Source organism: Gymnodraco acuticeps, unplaced genomic scaffold (genome assembly GCF_902827175.1).
Source record: "Gymnodraco acuticeps unplaced genomic scaffold, fGymAcu1.1, whole genome shotgun sequence".
Taxonomy (NCBI): Eukaryota; Metazoa; Chordata; class Actinopteri; order Perciformes; family Bathydraconidae; genus Gymnodraco; species Gymnodraco acuticeps.
Genome location: NW_022989974.1, coordinates 2279913 through 2297664, shown reverse-complemented (window position 1 = coordinate 2297664; position 17752 = coordinate 2279913). Strand labels below are relative to the sequence as shown.

The following is a 17752-nucleotide window of genomic DNA, read 5'->3' as shown; positions in this document are numbered from 1 at the left end:
GATGGTTCGGACTGCTTTCAGTAGAGGCTCCATGGCAGCAGGTGTACGGGATGCCCTGGTTTCCTTGTATTCGCGAAAGCCCTGAACAGTCTCTCTTCTGTCCACTTTCAGCACTTCGCACAAACGTAGCACCTCTACGTCCCCATACTGTACGTCTAACTCCTCTTCAGGCCAACTTCCAGGATGGATAACTTTCATGTCCTGGATTAGCTGATTGTCCCGGGCCTCCCGGCCATGTAATGGGATTTCTCTTGTGCTGACATGAGAGGAGGTTGTGGAAGTCATTCTGTGTCTCAGATTCTCTACCATACTGCGGAAAAACTGACCTGCATGAATCTGTACAAGCCTACCATTCTCACGCAGGGCAACACCCTTGAAGGACTTCTCAGCTAGAGCTGTATGAACTGTAGTCATGTGTGGGCCAGGCATGGTGACCATGGATTCAAAAACTCGTATTTCTCGAGTTAAGAGCCTATCTGCTGTAGGCAGTGTCATCTCTCTTTTTTGGAGTTGCCGAGAGAGGTCGCTGAGCTCTGTGAGCGCATCGTACATCAGTCCCAGATTGCTGACAAACGTTGCAGATGTGAGCACATCATCCAGGCCCTTGTACTTTGCTCTGTCTCTGGAATCCCTGCTCGTGTCGTTTGCAGCATTTGTGAAGTGATCATGAAGCACTCGGTAGTTTTCCCAGACTGCTCTGACGCTCCTTTCACTTGAAGCCACCCAGCGGATGGACAAAACACGCCCTATCACCAGGAGACGCTGTCCGACTGCTTGCGCACACTGCGCTAACTGCCTCTGATTTTGGGGGAGGCATGGAACAAGGAATAGAGTTTGTCAAAAAAGATCTGGAAATGATTGAGCCCTGAGACCTCCTTGACCACATCCCCAACTGCCAGCTCTAGACGATGATTGGAGCAGTGCCACACAAACAGGCTTGGGAATTTACTACACAACTGGGTAGCAACGCCTGTTCTCTTCCCTAGCATGACTGAAGCCCCATCACATGCAAAAGAAACGAAACACTGACCTAAAAAGTCCTCGTTAAAATCTCTTCCAAGACACTCCATTAACGCCTTTGTGATGTCATCAGCCGTTGTTCCATCCAACTCGATCAGCTCCCAAAAAAAACGTTTCGGGCTCAGCATCAGCTAATGCTGAGCGTAGACACACAACAAGCACCGTTTTACCACTAATAGTGGTAGATTAAGCGACCAAAACACAGAGTTTTCTTTGGTTTTCTGTAATGTCTTTTGCCATTTTTTTCTTCAGCTCATGAGCTATGTGGTCGATGATTTCGCCACAGGTTTTATTGGAGTGCAAAACCCTGCCCACGTTCAGCCCATTCAGTTTCTGTACATTCAAATCAATTGGCATGTCTGTGAATGGCCGGCTATGTTTGCCAATTTTATATGCCGTTCGAAAAACTCTGATAGTGGTGTCTAATTCAGATTTATGCATAGACTGCACTTGATGTTGAATAGTTTCACGTGAAGCAGATGTAAGGATGTCAGCAGCTTTTACATGGGCTTGTGATTCTTTATGTTCTTTGATTTTTTTTCTCAGGCTAGCTTGTTGTTTGCCCTTGTCAACACCGAAATGAGACACTGCACACTCACCCCATTCAGTTGACAGTTTCAGTCCTTGTCCAGTGTGTATTCCCAAAGATTTGACATCTCTGCATATCCGACATCCTAGCTTATTATCTTTAAGAAGGAGCCATGCATTGGTCTTGCAAAAATATTGCACCTGGTCCGTTGTCCAGCAGTCAGGTGCATCGCTTTGCCCGGTGTTGGTGGTGGCAGTTGCGCCAGCAGCAGCTAACGTTAGAGGCTCTGGAGGAGGCGGCGGAGCTAGTGCTAATGCTAATGCACTAGAACTTGGAGCAGGAGGATCAACCAAAGAAAGCTCCCCATCAGACACAATTTCCAACACAGGCACAGCATTCTCTGTATTTGAAGTTTCTTCCGGCGACAACCGCTGTCTTTTTGCACTTTTATTAATCCACGCTAACATTTTAGAAATGCTAATTTGTGACGTGACTTGCTTTCCTTCTCTCGGGGGCGTGCCTGCTCTGTTCTATCACTCTACATAGCCACCCATTGGGTGGGAGTTGCACTGCATAAACACAACACACGTGCATCTAGGTATGTAAATTGTAAAGCATTAAAACATGGTTTTACTAACAGTTTTCAGTATGTTGTTACTTCGGCATTATTATTATTATTATTATTTTGAAACGTGTATTACTATTAAATCACGGTCAAATAGGTTAATTTTGACATAGTCGTTTCCACCACAGTATTTACATGGAGAAGATAAGCCCCGCCCCCTCTCCAGCACGTTCTGTTTGAATGACAGGAGTAAACAGCTGACAGCCGCTGTGAAACTCCAGCGGTTAGAGCGATGAGAATGTCCGTTCGGCACCTCATGACGCATCTACTGAGTACCGGGCGGCTGTATATATATATATGGATGTATAATAAGAACGGCGGGAGAGTGTTGAGTACTGGCACGGTGCATGAGTACCGGAGTACCGCCAGCATGCCGGTACTGAGCAAGAAGTGCCGGTACTCCATGGGTCAGAACCAGAAGTGCCGGTACTGCGTACCGGTGAGTACCGGCCCAATTCCAGCACTGGGTCTACCCCTTGGTCTCTTCCCAGCTGGACGTGCCTGAAACACCTCCCCAGGGAGGCGCCCAGGTGGCATCCTAACTAGGTGCCCGAACCACCTCAACTGGCTCCTTTCGACGCGAAGGAGGAGCGGCTCAACTCCGAGTCCCTCCCTGATGACCGAACTTCTCACCTTATCCCTAAGGGAGACACCAGGAACCCTGCGGAGAAAACCCATCTAGGCCGCTTGTATCCGCGATCTCGTTCTTTCGGTCATGACCCATCCTTCATGACCATAGGTGAGGGTAGGAACGAAAATGGCCCGGTAGACAGAGAGCTTTGCCTTCTGGCTCAGCTCCCTTTTCGTCACAACGGTGCGGTAAAGCGACTGCAGTACCGCTCCCGCTGCTCCGATTCTCCGGCCCATCTCACACTCCATTGTTCCCTCACTCGAGAACAAGACCCCGAGATACTTGAACTCCTTCACTTGGGGTAAGGACTCATTCCCTACTTGGAGTGGACAGTCCATCGGTTGCCTGCTGAGAACCATGGCCTCAGATTTGGAGGTGCTGATCCTCATCCCAGCCGCTTCACACTTGGTTGCGAACCGATCCAGTGAGTGCTGAAGGTCGCAGACCGATGAAGCCATTAGAACCACATCATCTGCAAAAAGCAGTGGTGCAATCCTTAGTCCACCGAACTGCAGACCCCCTCCCCCACGACTACGCCTCGAAATCCGATCCATGTATATTACACACAGGATTGGTGACAAAGCGCAGCCCTGGCGGAGGCCAACCCTCACCGGAAATGGGTCCGATTTACTGCCGAGGACCCGGACACAGCTCTCGCTTTGGGAGTACAGAGATTGGATGGCCCTGAGTAGAGACCCCCTCACCCCATACTCCGGCAGCACCTCCCACAGTAACTCCCTGGGAACTCGGTCATACCAGAGTTCCCGTTAGCCGGTAATTACCGGACTACGACCGGTAAAATATGCTGAAGACCGGCAAATCTAAATCTCTCCGGTCAAAGTCTCCGTTCAAAATAATTTCCGATTAGCGCAATACCACATCAGTTGCGCAATTTGCGCCATTTATGTGACAGACAAAAGAGTATGTGACAGACAAGAATAGTCAATTCTAATGTCTAACCTGTGTCTAACACGTAATGTGGAGAAAGAGATGTCCTGTATGGGTTGATTGTGCGTTGATCTGTTGGTAATGCCTCGGGGTTCCGGTGGGCATGTAAACAAATGCATAATGCTGCGCTATACTTTGTGGCCTCACCCAGTTGCATAGCGACCCTTATTGTGTAGGTGTCTTTTGATAAGCAGGTAGTCATATCATTAGCTAGAACTAGCTAGATCTGATCGATATGGACATAAACGCGAGTGAAGTCTAATCTGACGGGAGAGAGAGATCAGCTGCTGCTGACGAGTCGACACGCAGCTCTGCATAATCACATGCAGTGGTGAGCGGAACAAAACACACACCAGGTTAGAATATCACACGTAGCTATTTTAATTACCTCTCAATACCGTAACTAGTTATAGATATGTTTAGTTTTACTGTCGGGTCACTCATTACTGGATCCGCGAGCTGCATGATACTGACGGGCTGTCAGGAGAGGGAGAGCGCTCCGTTTATTATTCCCGTGTTATTGTAAATTACTGTACACTTTTGAATAATGTAGTTAATCTACTATAATTAGTTTGTTGAATATCGAATCATATCAATTTGTTTTAAAGCACAATAAATAACAAAGAAGACCTTTGACCGGCACTTTTCTCATTTTGTCCGGAAGATTTCAACTTTAACGGACATGTTGACCGGCGAAAAAATATTCTAACGGGAACTCTGGGTCATACGCCTTCTCCAAGTCTACAAAACACATGTAGACCGGATAAGCGTACTCCCAGGCCCCCTCCAGGATCCTTGCGAAAGTAAAAAGCTGATCCGTCGTTCCACAACCAGGACGGAATCCGCATTGTTCCTCCTCAATCTGAGGTTCGACAATCGGCCTGACCCTCCTTTCGAGTACCTTAGAGTAAACTTTCCCGGGGAGGCTGAGTAGTGTGATGCCTCTGTAATTGGCACACACCCTCTGATCCCCCTTTTTAAAAAGGGGAACCACCACCCCGGTTTGCCACTCCTTCGGTACTGTTTCCGACTTCCACGCAACGTTGATGAGACGTGTCAACCATGACAGTCCCTCAACACCCAGAGCCTTCAGCATTTCCGGGCGGATCTCATCCACTCCCGGGGCTTTGCCACTGTGGAGTTGTTTGACGACCTCAGTGACCTCCCCCCGGGAGATTGGTGTTGATCCCCCGTCATACTCCAGCTCTGCCTCTAACATAGAGGGCGGAGTTGTCGGGTTCAGGAGTTCCTCAAAGTGTTCCTTCCAACGCCCTAACACTCCATCAGTTGAGGTCAACAACGTCCCATCCTTACTGTACACAGCTTGGATGGTTCCCTGCTTCCCCCTCCTGAGGTGTCGGACAGTTTTCCAGAACAACTTTGGTGCCGCCCGAAAGTCCTTCTCCATGTCTTCTCCGAACTTCTCCCACACCCGCTGCTTTGCCTCGGCCACGGATGAGGCTGCTGCCCTTCGTGCCTGTCGGTACCTTGCAACTGCCTCGGGAGTCCCCCAGGATAACAAATCCCTGAAGGCCTCCTTCTTCAGTCGGACGGCTTCCCTGACCACCGGTGTCCACCAGGAGGTTCGAGGGTTACCGCCCCTTGAGGCACCTAGGACCTTGAGACCACAGCTCTCCGCCGCGGCTTCGGCAATAGAGGCTTTGAACACCGACCACTCTGGTTCAATGTCCCCAACCTCCACAGGAATGCCCGAAAAGCTCCGCCGGAGGTGTGAGTTGAAGGCCTCCTGAACTTGGGCCTCCTCCAGACGTTCCCAGTTCACCCGAACTACACGTTTGGGCTTATCAGGTCTATCCAGAGGCTTCCCCCGCCACTCGACCCAACTCACCACCAGATGGTGATCAGTTGACAACTCCGCCCCTCTCTTTACCCGAGTGTCCAAAACATACGGCCTCAGGTCCGATGATACGATAACGAAATCGATCATGGACCTTCTGCCTAGGATGCTCTGGTACCACGTACACTTATGAGCATCCTTATGTTCGAACATGGTGTTTGTTATGGCCAATCCATGACTAGCACAGAAGTCCAGTAACAAACCACCACTCCGGTTCAGATCAGGGGGGCCGTTCCTCCCAATCACGCCCCTCCAAGTGTCTCCATCATTGCCCACATGTGCGTTGAAGTCTCCCAGCAAGATTAAAGAGTCCCCTTCAGGAGCCCCATACAGGACTCTTTCCAGGGTCTCCAAGAAGGCCGTATACTCTGAACTGCTGTTGGGTGCATAAGCACACACAACAGTCAGAGTTTTCCCCCCCCATAACCCGCAGGCGTAGGGAGGCGACCCTCTCGTCCACTGGGGTAAACTCCAACAACGAAGCACCTAACCGGGGACTTGTGAGTATCCCCACACCCGCCCGGCGCCTCACACCTTGAGCAACACCGGAGAAGAATAGAGTCCAACCCCTATCCAGAAGTAAGGTTCCAGAGCCGACGCTGTGCGTAGAGGTGAGCCCAACCAGATCCAACTGGTAACGCTCCACCTCCCGCACAAGCTCCGGCTCCTTCCCCCCCAGAGAGGTGACGTTCCACGTCCCCAAAGCCAGCTTCTGTCGCCTGGGTCTGGTCCGTCGAGACCCTCCGCTTTCACTGCCACCCTTCTGGCAGCGCACCCGACCCCATCACTGTTTCCCGTAGGTGGTGGGCCCGCGGGACGGAGAAGCGGAGGTGTTGCCCACGTTGCCTTTTCGGGCTGGGCCCGGCCGGGCTCCATGGCAAGCCCAGCCACCAGACGCTCGCCGACGAGTCCTCCTTCTGGGCCTGGCTCCAGAAGGGGACCCCGGGCTTCCTCCGGGCCGGGTATCCTCTTGTATCGTCTTTCATGAGGTCTTTTAGAATGAGTTCTTATTTGATTTTATTTATTTGGGTCTACAACAGATGATACAAATATTTGTGTCAGTAAATGTGTACTAACAGAGGCGTGTGTGTGGAAATAACGGGGACAGAGCTGGCTGCTGTCAGACTATCAGCTGTGCAGCGTCATCACAAACGGATGTCGCTTCACATGACGCTCCGGAGGAAAGGACGTCCCATTGCTTGATTGATTGATTGATTGAAAAGTTTATTAACAGCTTGTATATTGGGTACAGTACAGTACAGCTCAAAACATACAATTGTTAAGGGGATGCAGACCAGAGAAAGACTTTCATCTTGTTTACATCAGGGTCCCCCATTTCCAATTCATCATGTCATTTAAGACATATAAGACATATTTGACATACAGATGGCTTATTTACAATTTACATACAGGTGGTTTTTTACATACAGATTGCTTATTTACAATTTTCATTTTAGATTTCGTTCTAATACATCCTAACCGGACATTTAAGACATACCAAGTCTACAGATATACAGTTAGTAACAGAGTCTAAAATGCGAGTATATACATAGATGGGGGGGGGGGGAAGCTGTCCATTGAACGACAGGTTGAGATTTGTACCATTACCGGGGCCAGTTTTGCAATGCTCTCCCCCGAAGGTGCTCTTTAAGAGAGGTTTTGAAGGTAAGTATAGTTTTACTTTCCTTTACAGTTGTGGGAAGAGCGTTCCACCTTGATGTGGCATAATTGCGAAACGTGTATTCCCCCTTTTTTGTGCCAAATCTGGGTTTCACATGATTTGTGGAGCTCCCTCTGGTGTTATGATCATGGTATTCCTTGACCTTTGGGAAGAATTTTGACATGTACATGGGTACCATAGAGGTGTAGTGGATCTTGTAGACCAGTCCCATTGCAAGTAGCTGTACTCTGTCGTCTACTCTAAGCCATCCTAGGTTGTCAAAGTGGGCAGAGGTGAGGTGGGTTCTAGATGAAAGGTCAAGCAGTAGTCTGACCAGTTTATTTTGCGATGTTTGAAGTTTTATTTTTAGCGCCTTGGAGGTGCTATGGTACAATGACGTGCAAGCATAGTCATAGTACCCTTGAATGAGTGCTCCTGCCAGAGTTTTCAGGGTGTTTTTGTTTACCAGAGAGGAGATCCGGTATAGGAATCTAGTTCTTTGATTGACTTTTTTTATTACATTGGATGCCATTTTGTCACAGGAGAGGTTTGCCTCAAGAATAGATCCTAGGTATGTAATTTCCTTCTTACTTGTGACAATAATGTCGCCCACTGCAACTGAGAAGTCGTCGGATTTGCTGAGATTATGTTTCGAACCGAAGAGAATGGACTCTGTTTTACCCAGGTGTAATGATAATTTATTTATATTTATTATTTATTTATGCTCTTAAAACTAGGTTGCGTTCCAATAGTCCATTTAGCTTAGGAACCTTCCTAACGGAGTGAAATGACCCGGAAGTCCCTCACTGGCAGCCATGATAAGTGCCGTTCCAATTCTCCAAATGAAAGGAAAGGAGGTTTCAAACTTCCTTTATAACCTCCTTTAGCTTAGGAACCACTGGACCTCCCTAACCGAAAGGAGAGGAGAAAATACTGCCCCACAATGCATTGCAGCCGCAGCATTTGCCGTCACTCAACAGTCGGCCGTGCACGGAAACAACCGATTATGACCGAGAAATTATATCATGAAAGTTACGATGCTTATTAAGCATTTTAAAACGTATGTGGTAAGTTGCCAAAGTGCTTTGTTCTGAACGTTCATCAGTATTATAATCAAAAAGAGAAATATGAACGTTAGTTTTTACTGAAATGATCAAATAAAGTCAACATCTCACAGTCTTTACTGAGCTGTGTGGGGTTTGTTCAACTTTTAAAAGATGTTTGAATGGTGATATACACAGTGATAGATGTTAAGGACTTACGTTTATAATAAATACATTTGTATTGATTTTAAGATCTTTTCATAGTTCATACAATCATACGTATTGGGATCATTTGTATTAATGTGGACCGGAGGGAGAGGGTGAGGAGCAGTTTCACTTTCCTTTTTTATTTCAATTCCAACTTTGGTCATGAGGAATATGTTTCTCTGTTGTCCCCATTCATAAAGCATAAAGCAACAGCGTCAGAGCACGGTGCAGAGTCTCTAGATGAGTTTACAAAAGTTTAAAATTAAAAGTAATTAAAGGCTACCTTTAAAATAGTACTTAAAGCTTCTGGAAAGCTGTCTTCAAATAGTAAACATGCAAACTTGATATAAAGGTTGAGTGTCTCATCAAGCATAAGAGAAAAAACAAATGTTGATATCTTCACTTGAACTGAGCAGTGTTTGAGTCAACTGACGTTGTTACTTTCTAGGTTAGCATCTACTTTCCACTAATGTATGTACAACTACTAAAACATTTCTCTATTCTGTGCAAATACAAATTAAACAAAGTATATCTTACATTCACATAGAAATGGCGATTCATTTTATTATACGGTTTGGCTACCTAAAATGGGGCGAAGCCTGCGAGCTAGTTCAGGCAGTCAACTCGAGCACTTATGCTGCATTCATACATAACGCCCCCTTGCCACTCTACAACCAACCAAACAGAGTCTCCTTAATATGCCGCTCTATTTAACCTGCCAGATCTCTCTCTATGCATTGCTTGATGCTGCTATTGCTGCAGCTACCTCTACGTCGCTGCTGCTTGCCTGCTCCACCACCACCACCACCCCAGCTTCCACCTGTAGACTCGGGGGTTAGTTATTTAATCATGACTCATCGTGCTATGTATATCTATGGAGTGATGAGGCCCGAGCCTAGACGCCAAACTCAACTATATGCTGCTTCTAATAAACATGTTAAAGAAACACGTGAGTTGTCTGACTAAAATGGTTATTATGGGTAATTAAACTGTGTTACAGCTTGTTATGCTTCAGTGCCTTTGTGTTCGGTTGCTATCGATTTGGTAGCGGTACAGATGTTTCCTATAGGAAAAGATTACGAGCCTCAGTTTAATAAATCAGTTTGAAACCAGCTAGTAGGTTCTAAGAACTTGGGAAGGACTTTAAACACAAACAGGTACTGTATTTGACAAATAGCTGCTGTAACCCATTTCCCCCACATGACCCTCGACTCCACGCAGTTACAAGGGGGGATGTAGAGAGGAAAAGTCACTACATTATTTCAATCTCATACAAATGCAGTCAGACTGGGATTACATCATTTTAAAATCTCTTTACATATTTACAAATCGTTCCATCTGCATGAAAGTCTCTGAGAACAAGAGAACAGGGAATTCATTTTATAAAGCAGACACTAAATAGCTACAGCAAATACTGGATGCCTGCAGAGCCCGCTGGTTTCCACAGTAACTAACACCAGAAATAGAAACCCACACCAGCGGCCATTCGAAATTGAATCCCCCTGTGATAATACACGAGTCTATTTATACCTTTTGATGGCGAGATACTGCCTTGTATAAATGCTACTGTCCAATTACTGTCAGAGGATGGAATCATGGTCGAATGATGATGATCCTCACACCCCTTTGTGCTGCTGGTGCATACAAATGATGACACATGAATACTAAAGAAATTACACAGACACTCAGGAAGGATTAGTGTGTCAGATACCAACACTTCTTCCCAAAATTCCCAAATAGACAGCTACAAAACTAAAAGTCTTTCTGGCGTAAATAAAAGGAGGCTGAATTCTTGCTGGACTGTTTGTTTGTTTCTGACAAAAAATGAAGATGTAAAACTGACCTGCTTAATCTACATCAGTCCTTTTATATGTATACATATATGTTTATATTATTGTCTATATTAAAATGTAGGTACATTTGAAATGTGCATGAATAGATTTCTATTAATTTGTTCTATTCTGTCAATATTCATACTTAGGCAATTCTGTATGCATTCTTTCTAACTTTCAAAGACACTACCACTCTTGAAACAAAGTCCAATAATTAAAAAAGGATAAATCATCTTATTATTCACACGGAAACGGATTAATTAAGCTGTCGAAAATATGTCATATAATACATATTCAATACATATATCAGGTTGATGACAGGTCACCAAGTATTGTGAGGAGGGCTTTTTATTGATCTTTTTAACTGAACTGCTGATCTGAATCAAAATATTTTGCAACGGCTATCCCTATGCAAAAAGTATGACTTCATGTACACATCTTGACTGATGGATAGATGGATTGGATACTATTTATCCCCAGGGAAATGATATAGTGCTATCATTGTTTGTCAGTTGAAGAGTTAGCAATGCTTCTAGTATATCATTACTGTTTGTGATATAACAGTCAAGTGGAATAGTTTTGCTAAATAGCCTCAAAGAGAGTCTGTCTGACTCATATCAGACGGTTGCTGTTTTTATTACTGTGTGCTGCCTTCAGAGTCCGTCGGAAATTGAACAATTTATTAGACAGCACATTCACAACTGCATTAAATGACAAATGACATCACAATGAAGTGGAATTATTATTCATATCATTGTTTTCATTACATGTGACATCAGTGTCTATTAAATGAATTCAAACTGAGGGCATTATGAACAAAAAACAGAATTAAAATGAAAAACTAAACACAATTGGTCAACCAGGAATGAAGGTGTGTAGAAATTGGTCAAATGGTTGGGCTTTTTTACTTTTGCAACATTTCTTTGATTTCTTTGTGTGCCAAAACATTAAGAAATCCAGTAAATACTGGGGATATTTTGAGGAGGCGAACTTTGTGGATAAAATATTTGGCTAAATAAATCAAATTCCAAATTATGATTTTGTGTGTGTCAAGCTATGAGAGCACCGATAATTCCTATTCAGATAGGGAGGCCCCTGAAGGCAGCATCAGTACTGCAGCCGCCGTCGGCGCCGCTGTCTGACGACCTGAGAGACGGATGGTTAGGGCTGACCGTCCTCGACTAACCTGAAAATGCGAGTGTGACTTCATGCATGCCCCGTATTTATATAGTGCTTAATCAGGCTACACGTATACATAGCCTTAGCTAGTCACAGAAGGATAATTTTGTAGTCATGGAGGACGACTGTGTTTGCGAGTACGACTCGACCTGGGACTCGGAGAGTGATGGAGACGACCCGGCCGGAGAGAGCCAGACCCGACGGTCCTGCCAAGACAAAAACAAATCCGCCTGGAATTTAGTACGTGATTTAAATATTATTCAGCAAAAACCAAAGTGTACCTCCATCCTATGTTACAGTGTAGTATGTTTACTTGTAACTCATTGCCTGCACCTGGCCAGCCGTTTGCCAGTATTACCACGGCTGGAAAGCTAATGATAGCCTCTGCTGCAGGATGCTAACTAGCCTAGCTAGCCTCTGACGGTAGCTTACTCAGAGGGGTTACAAGTCGCTGGTGTTAGGTTTAAATATGTTATCCTGCTAATAGTTGTTCGTGTGAATCGTGTGTAATTTGTATGCACAGTTACTATATGTTAAATAGGTGTTAAGCCCTTCTGCGGGAATAGGAAATGGATTAGCTTGGCCTTATTAACATTATTACGTACACTACAAGTTGACATATTATGTCAACTTGTAGTGTACGTAATAATGTTATAAATGTTATACTGTCATTAGAAACCACCATGTCGTGGTGTTATTTGTAATGATGAAGCAACGTAGGTTGAATCACATGTGAATTATACAAATGCATATCATAGTGCAACGGTATGCATGTCAATTTCACTTTCGCTTTTATTTTTAGTGGCATCACGCGCCCAGGAACATGAGAGCAGCAAAGGACATGCAGAACTACAGGAGAGGATATCCAGTAAGTGACAGCAAAAATATCTGAACCAAAAACACAGGGGGAAGAAATACTCAGATCTTGCACTTAAGTAAAAGCAGAAGTACCAAAGGGAATGACACTGTATACAAGAGTCCTGCAATGTTACTCAAATAAAAGTACAAAAGTATTCGCATCGAAATATACTTAAAGTACTAATTATGCAGATTGGCCAATTTCAGAATAATATAAATGATATGTTATTGATGTATTAAAGTGTTGTGAAAAGCTGTTAAAGGTGCAGCTAATTTGAAAGGTTCCATGTCATGGCCATTTCTACTGATCATAATTCCATTGTTGAGGTCTACTAAAATATTGTTCAATTTTCCAAACTCACATTGGTTTCTCATACAGCATCTCAGTATAGTATGTGTATTCAATCTGTCCTAAACGGCTTGTTGGAGCTCCTGCCCCCCCCCCCCCCCCCCCTCCCCCCCCTCCCCTCCCTCCCCTCCCTGTGAACCCAGTGGCCGTCTGCGAGACACAGCGAAACCCAGCCCGAAACACACACACACCCGCAGCCTGGCTGGGAGTTTGTGTGTGCTCAGGCTGAGTTCCGCGGTGTCTCGCCGACCCCACACCAGTGAGCCAGCTCACACTGTCCCGCTCCTCGCAGCAGCGAGCCTCGCAAAGTCCAGCCGAGTGTGTGTGTGTGTGTGTGTGTGAGGAAGTCCGCGGATTGGTCCAAACGTAACGGCTCCGCGGACGTTACGTTACATCACTATACCCAAATACGTCACTATACCCAAATACGTCACTATAACCAAATACGTCACTATACCCAAGAAGTACACAATGGAAAAAGAGAAATCTCCAACGAGGCGTTCTGGGGCAGCATAGACCGGTCTTTTCTGTGTTCGAGTTTTACTCGCTACAGGGTGTACTTTGAGGGTTTGTGACTCTGCAGACCGTTTACATGCATAAAAAGCTTCATAACACACAAGGGGACGGGTAATAACCGGAAAAGCATGACATGGGACCTTTAATTACTTTGTATTATGCAGGATAGTTTTTGAATTGACTCCAGATGCAACTAAAGTCTTATTTAAGTGATGATTATATTTCACATTATTAAACAAAATCTGTAAAGTAACTAAAGGTACTAAGAAAATGTAGTGGAGTAAAAGTACATGATTTACTTCTGGACTGTAGTGGGGCAAGAGTAAAAAGTAGCAAACAATTAAAATACTCAAAGTCCCTTCAACTTAAGTAAAGTATTTGATTAAATCTACTTAGTTACTTTACACCACTGCAAAAACAACATCTTGTGAACCACATTTAAGGAGATCTCAAAATGTGTGTTTTTTCTGTTTTGACAGAATCTTACAGATGACGAGTGCTCAGAAGACAAAATGAACAATTTGCAGTTTTATCTCAATAAATTTCCCTCCTCACCTGATGGTAATATATATTTGAATTCTCTTACGATATATGTTCAGTATTTTAAAGTCTGTGTGCAGTGACATGGTGCTTTTATTTGTTTGTACAGATGTCTACATTGAATCATTTCATAAAGAATGGAAAAATGACTACAAAAGACTGGAGAGAGTTCACTCGTACATTCAGTGGTATGTATTGTCCACGCCTTTTGATGGGGGCTACGTTCAGTCTGATGTTACAGAGCCAATGTCATCTGATTCGGATGACCTTTGGAAACCTGTCGCACTATTTTAAGCAAGACCATAATGATGAAACGGAAAGTAAAGGGTCCTCCTGAATAGCAAAATTAAAAGTCAGTAGCTTAGTACCCGTTTAAAGCTATTTTAGTAGTAGATTAGCATACATTCATGCGTTGTTAAGTATCTTAATCAAGCTATTTATTCTCAATAAAATAATCAAGGTTCAGGCCATTACTTTTGTCAAAGATTTGACAAGAAAGACTATTATTTAGTAGACCTTATGTTCCAGTAGTACCAAGATTAAACTCATGTTGATGATAGCTTTCTGATCCAAGTCTAATCATTTAGATTTATGTTGTCGAATCATAGTGCTTTAGAGCTGTATCTGATGTTTTCATGGTCTTGCCTGAATAAGAGTAGAGTTTATTAAGTGTTAAATGGTTTGTGTCGTTTCTCTCAGGCTGTTTCCACTGCGAGAGCCGGGGGTTAATTACATGGCTTCAGAACTTACCAAGAAGGAAATTGAGGTAAGTGTATCCTCGGAAACAACAAGTCTTTAAATTAACACTCTACCAAACAGTTAATTGTGCATTATTTCTTTATCAACAGTGATGCATTTTGTTGGATTAGTTTCAAGCTGCATTTTAAATCACCAAAAAAAGTGTACTTTAACATCAAGCTCTTCATGTGAACAAACGGATAGACATAAAGATAACTTTATCGTTTTTTTCCCCCCAAAACAGTACTATAAACTATCCAGGTTGAAATGCAAACCGTTTGGATATCCTTTTTAATGTACACCATGTTGAATATCATGAGTTTGTCTAAACTTTTGGATCAATATTGCAATGTTGCATGCAATCAAAAAATGTGTCCTACAAGTTGTTTGTTATATTTGGCATTTATTGTATATGCTCACCAGGCCTTCAAGAAGAATGAAGAGGCCAAAAATAAACTAGTCGAGTCCTATGAACTCATGTTGGGCTTCTACGGGATGCGTTTGGTCAACAAAGAGACGGGTGAAATGAAACGAGCAGATAATTGGAAGGAGCGATACGGAAACCTGGAAAGGTAAATACAAGAAATAATATCAAATCAAGTTTTATTTATATAGCACATTTATAAACGATTTTTGGTCGAGCCAAAGTGCTGTACATATAATAAAAATAGCCTACAGTAGAGACACTTTACAGCAAATACAACAGCACAGATTGTTCAGAATATCAGTATGAGAACAACGACACCCTCTGTCCTTAGACCCTCACATCGTACAAGGAAAAACTTCCAGAGAAAATCCACAGTTTAAGGGGAAAAAAATAATAATAAGAGAACAAGAAATAATCTTGTATAAATAAAATTGCCAATGTGTACTTTTCTTTTATGAATTTCTGCTCTCTTGCAGGAATATGCACAACAACCTGCGCATCACTCGCATCCTGAAGAGCCTCGGAGAGCTGGGCTTCGAGCACTTCCAGGCCCCACTGGTGCGCTTCTTTCTAGAAGAGACATTAGTCAAGAAGACCCTCAGCAGTATGAAGCGCAGCGTGCTTGACTACTTCCTGTTTGCTGTCCTGGAAAAGCAGAAACGTCAGGAGCTTCTGCGCTTTGCCTACCTTCACTTTGAGCCAAAGGATAAGTTTGTGTGGTGTCCCAGAAAGATCCAGAAACAATTCAGGAAGGCAGAGAAACGATCTGATGGTGTAGGGAATGGAGATGGAAAAGATGAGTCCATTTCACGGAGTAAAAGCAAAGATGGAGAAGCAGTTGTGCAAAAAGAGGATGGACTGGATAATAATACAAAGGCTCTGAAAGACACTGATAAAACGCCAAGTAAAGACAAAAACAAACTGTCAGAGGCGTCCCCTGAGAAAACAAAACCAGAAGCAGAGAACGTCGGAAATGGAAACACAGAGGCCGAGCCTAATGATGAGATTGTGGAGAATGGAAATGACTCCACGGATGATGTTGATGAAATGGATCAGTCGTCCAGTCCCGACTCTGCGACGGCAAAGGCAGAGCCATGTGCAGACAGCGAGGAAACATTAACCAACGACTCAAAGGACCCCATCCAGGAACCAGATGTCATTATGCAAACGGATGAGGATACAGACACTAAAGAAACACAGAAGAAGAAGAGAGAAGATGACAAGGTGCTGCCAAGCAACGGCTCTGCTGGGGACTCTGCCAGCGAGCAGATGGAGGAGAAAGCTGGTGCTAATAAAGCCACCGGTCAAACCTCAGCCCAAGCCCCCCCTAAGACTGCTAAACATTCCCCCTCTCTCTCCTCTGGGATAGAGGAGAAAATCCCAAGGACTGATTTTAATCAAGTGCCAGATAAGAAGGAAGAGGAAGAAACGTCAAATGTGTCTGCAACAAATGGGTCAGTGACGAGCGCCGACAAAGGTGTGTCTGAGCGGACAAAGGAGATGGAGGATGTAGAAATGGAATCAAACCCGGTGTGTTCAGATCAAAATATGGGGAGTACATGAATAAACTGGGTAAAGGAGGAGTTCTTTAATTTTACCTTGAAATTAAATGTAATATAGGGACAGAGTATTACGTTAAAAAAACTTCCTAGGCCTTATTTCTACTATATTTGATGTTTAGATATTGATTCTTTTCACTTTGAAGGAGTATATGAACCTATGATATGAACCCACTAGTTGCTGAATGTGGGCTGGATGTTACTCGGTTTCCAGGTGGCCATCAGACAATATTAAAGGGGAAGGCTGGTGGTATTCTATTATTTTGTTATTGCCAACAAATTCCATGGAAACGTCAAAACCTTGAAAGCAGCGGAGGCAGTAAACGTGTTAGCATTGTTAGCTTGCTGGTGCTAGCCCAGCTGCTCTGTGGCCTTACAGGTCGTAACTGCTGTTGAATCTCCACCAAACCAACAGTCTCTATATACTTTGACTCCTCCACCTCCTGTCAGCTCCAAGCATATTGGGTCTTCGAAACATGAATCCTTTTTAAAGAGCTAAGTAATTGGACCAACACGTGACGCGTTTTAGTAAAAAATTACTGAACGGGACTAAATTGTGTTTTGTTGAGGACTATTTCAGTTTTGTGAGTATTGACAGTAGCAGGACGGTGCATGTGAGGTTGACTGAAAATAAAATGTAGTGTCAGTGTTTATTGCAACCGTTTTTGGACAATTCTTTCACACACACATACGGGTATTGGGCCGAGGGCGACACCGTACTTCCGGTATCCGCCGTTTTACGCGAGGTGCAAGCAGGCCAAGGGTTTAGCCGTACACCGTCTAGGTGTTGCTGAGCTTCCTGTACTGAATATCATAGTCTATTGCCTTAATCAATATCTAGTCAACTCTAAAATACCACATATATGCAATGGCATGATAATATTATTGTGACAAGTGGGGTATTCACCTGGTGTTTCCAGAAATTAGACGTAGATGCAGCCAAAATCGACGCAGTCTGTAAGGGCAATCCGACAACCCACACAGCTCTAGTTTACGCTGGTAACGACCTAGAGCACACCCCTCAAGTCCAGAGATGTAATCCGAAGACATGCAGCGATTTCTTCTGTCGTTAATTCAGAAAAAAAACCTAGTGCGCTCTGCCTTGCTACGTTAGCTAGCTGTTTATATTTGCACTTCCAGGATATTTGCACCTCCATGAAAATGGCGTATTTATATATAGATATATATGGCGCATGTTGCATTGTGGGTAGCTTGTGACGTCACTGTGTGAAA

The 17752-nt window shown here is 44.1% G+C and overlaps 1 protein-coding gene across 1 annotated transcript; it reads left to right on the top strand.

Moving 5' to 3' along the window:
* The first annotated feature begins 11456 nt into the window (after positions 1 to 11456).
* Positions 11457 to 17182, top strand: ogfr (opioid growth factor receptor). Its single transcript, XM_034211234.1, has 7 exons — positions 11457 to 11772; positions 12335 to 12400; positions 13735 to 13816; positions 13905 to 13983; positions 14495 to 14561; positions 14957 to 15105; positions 15437 to 17182. The coding sequence occupies exons 1-7, from the start codon at positions 11647 to 11649 to the stop codon at positions 16521 to 16523; spliced, it is 1656 nt and encodes a 551-aa protein (XP_034067125.1). The 5' UTR covers positions 11457 to 11646; the 3' UTR covers positions 16524 to 17182.
* The last annotated feature ends 570 nt before the right edge of the window (positions 17183 to 17752 follow it).